Here is a 1,063-nt window from a genome sequence, read left to right as displayed (position 1 = left end):
TCATCCAGGCCTGCCAGGAGCTGGGGATGGGGTAAGGGGATTGTGAATGGCACCAGGTGCCTGAGGTGGGGGACCAGGCAGCCTCCGGGGTGGGGGACCCGGAGGGGGACACCTTACCCGAGGTTTCACCAGCAGCTTCCCTGTGACAGTGAACATGGTGGAGAGGCCAAAGGGGGTGCACACTGCGGTGGGAGGAGAGACTGAGCAGGGGGTGCCCCAGCATTCTACCCCTCCCTGCACCCCCAGAAGGGTCCTGGATAGGGACTGGGGGCTCAGCCCTGCACTCCTGCACCCTTTGCAAGGAACAGCCTCTGCTCCCAGCCGAGCACCCGGAGGGACCAGCACCCAGTGAAGGGTGGACCCCAGGACTGGGGCACCTCAGGGGAACATCCTACGACTCACGCAGCAGCAGCAGCACACCAAAGAGCGAGATGCAGGAGTAGAGGTAGGGCAGGTAGTATTCCCAGAGATCTGTGGAGACGGCAGGGTCAGGCCAGTGGCACCGAGCAGCCCTTCTCTCCTTCAGCACCAGGGTCTGATCCTGCCCCAGCACCCCCCAGCAGCTCTCACCGTAGAGCGACTGCCGGCTGGCCGCATCGTCGCTGACGATGGCAGAGGCCACCCAGACCATGCCCAGCACCAGCAGCGTCAGCAGCAGCAGCACCACCGAGGTCTCATACACCCTGGCCATGATGCCCTGTGGGAGAGGGGTTAGCAAGGAGCCGGGGACAGGGAGGGGACACAGCGGGGACACCCACAGGGCCACCTACCTTCTTGGACCCCGCAAAGCCCTCTGACTCAGTGAAGAAGTAGGCGAAGGGCATGAGGAAGACGAGGGACAGATTGGAGAAGAGGAAGACCAAGTTCCAGAGGCCTGCAAGAGGGGAAGGTGTGGGGTGAGCTTTTGTGGGGGAGCAACCCTGACCCACAGCCCTCGGGGCACCCCAAGACCACCCTGCACACCCACCGTGGATGAGGGACCCGTTCAGCCACTGGATGTAGTAGTTCTGGGGGAAGGAGAGCAGCACCTCGTTGCTGATGATAGAGAAGGGCAGCAGGGTGA

General features: G+C 63.3%; 1 protein-coding gene across 1 annotated transcript in view; it reads right to left on the bottom strand.

Annotated features, from left to right (window-relative positions):
• LOC104277724 (protein LMBR1L-like) overlaps positions 1–1,060 on the bottom strand; it is a gene marked incomplete at both ends in the record, with an annotated part of 1,927 nt that extends 867 nt beyond the window's left edge. The window contains 5 exons of the mRNA XM_009874453.1: positions 118–182; positions 403–471; positions 571–697; positions 771–874; positions 968–1,060. Of these exons, the coding sequence (XP_009872755.1) occupies positions 118–182; positions 403–471; positions 571–697; positions 771–874; positions 968–1,060 (458 nt within the window). The remainder of the gene's footprint in view (positions 1–117; positions 183–402; positions 472–570; positions 698–770; positions 875–967) is intronic.
• Between the last annotated feature and the right edge of the window lie 3 nt (positions 1,061–1,063).

Source organism: Apaloderma vittatum, unplaced genomic scaffold, assembly GCF_000703405.1.
Source record: "Apaloderma vittatum isolate BGI_N311 unplaced genomic scaffold, ASM70340v1 scaffold27658, whole genome shotgun sequence".
NCBI classification, from domain to species: Eukaryota; Metazoa; Chordata; class Aves; order Trogoniformes; family Trogonidae; genus Apaloderma; species Apaloderma vittatum.
Note: the sequence above shows the minus strand (reverse complement) of the source record. Positions and strands in the feature narration are given on the sequence as shown.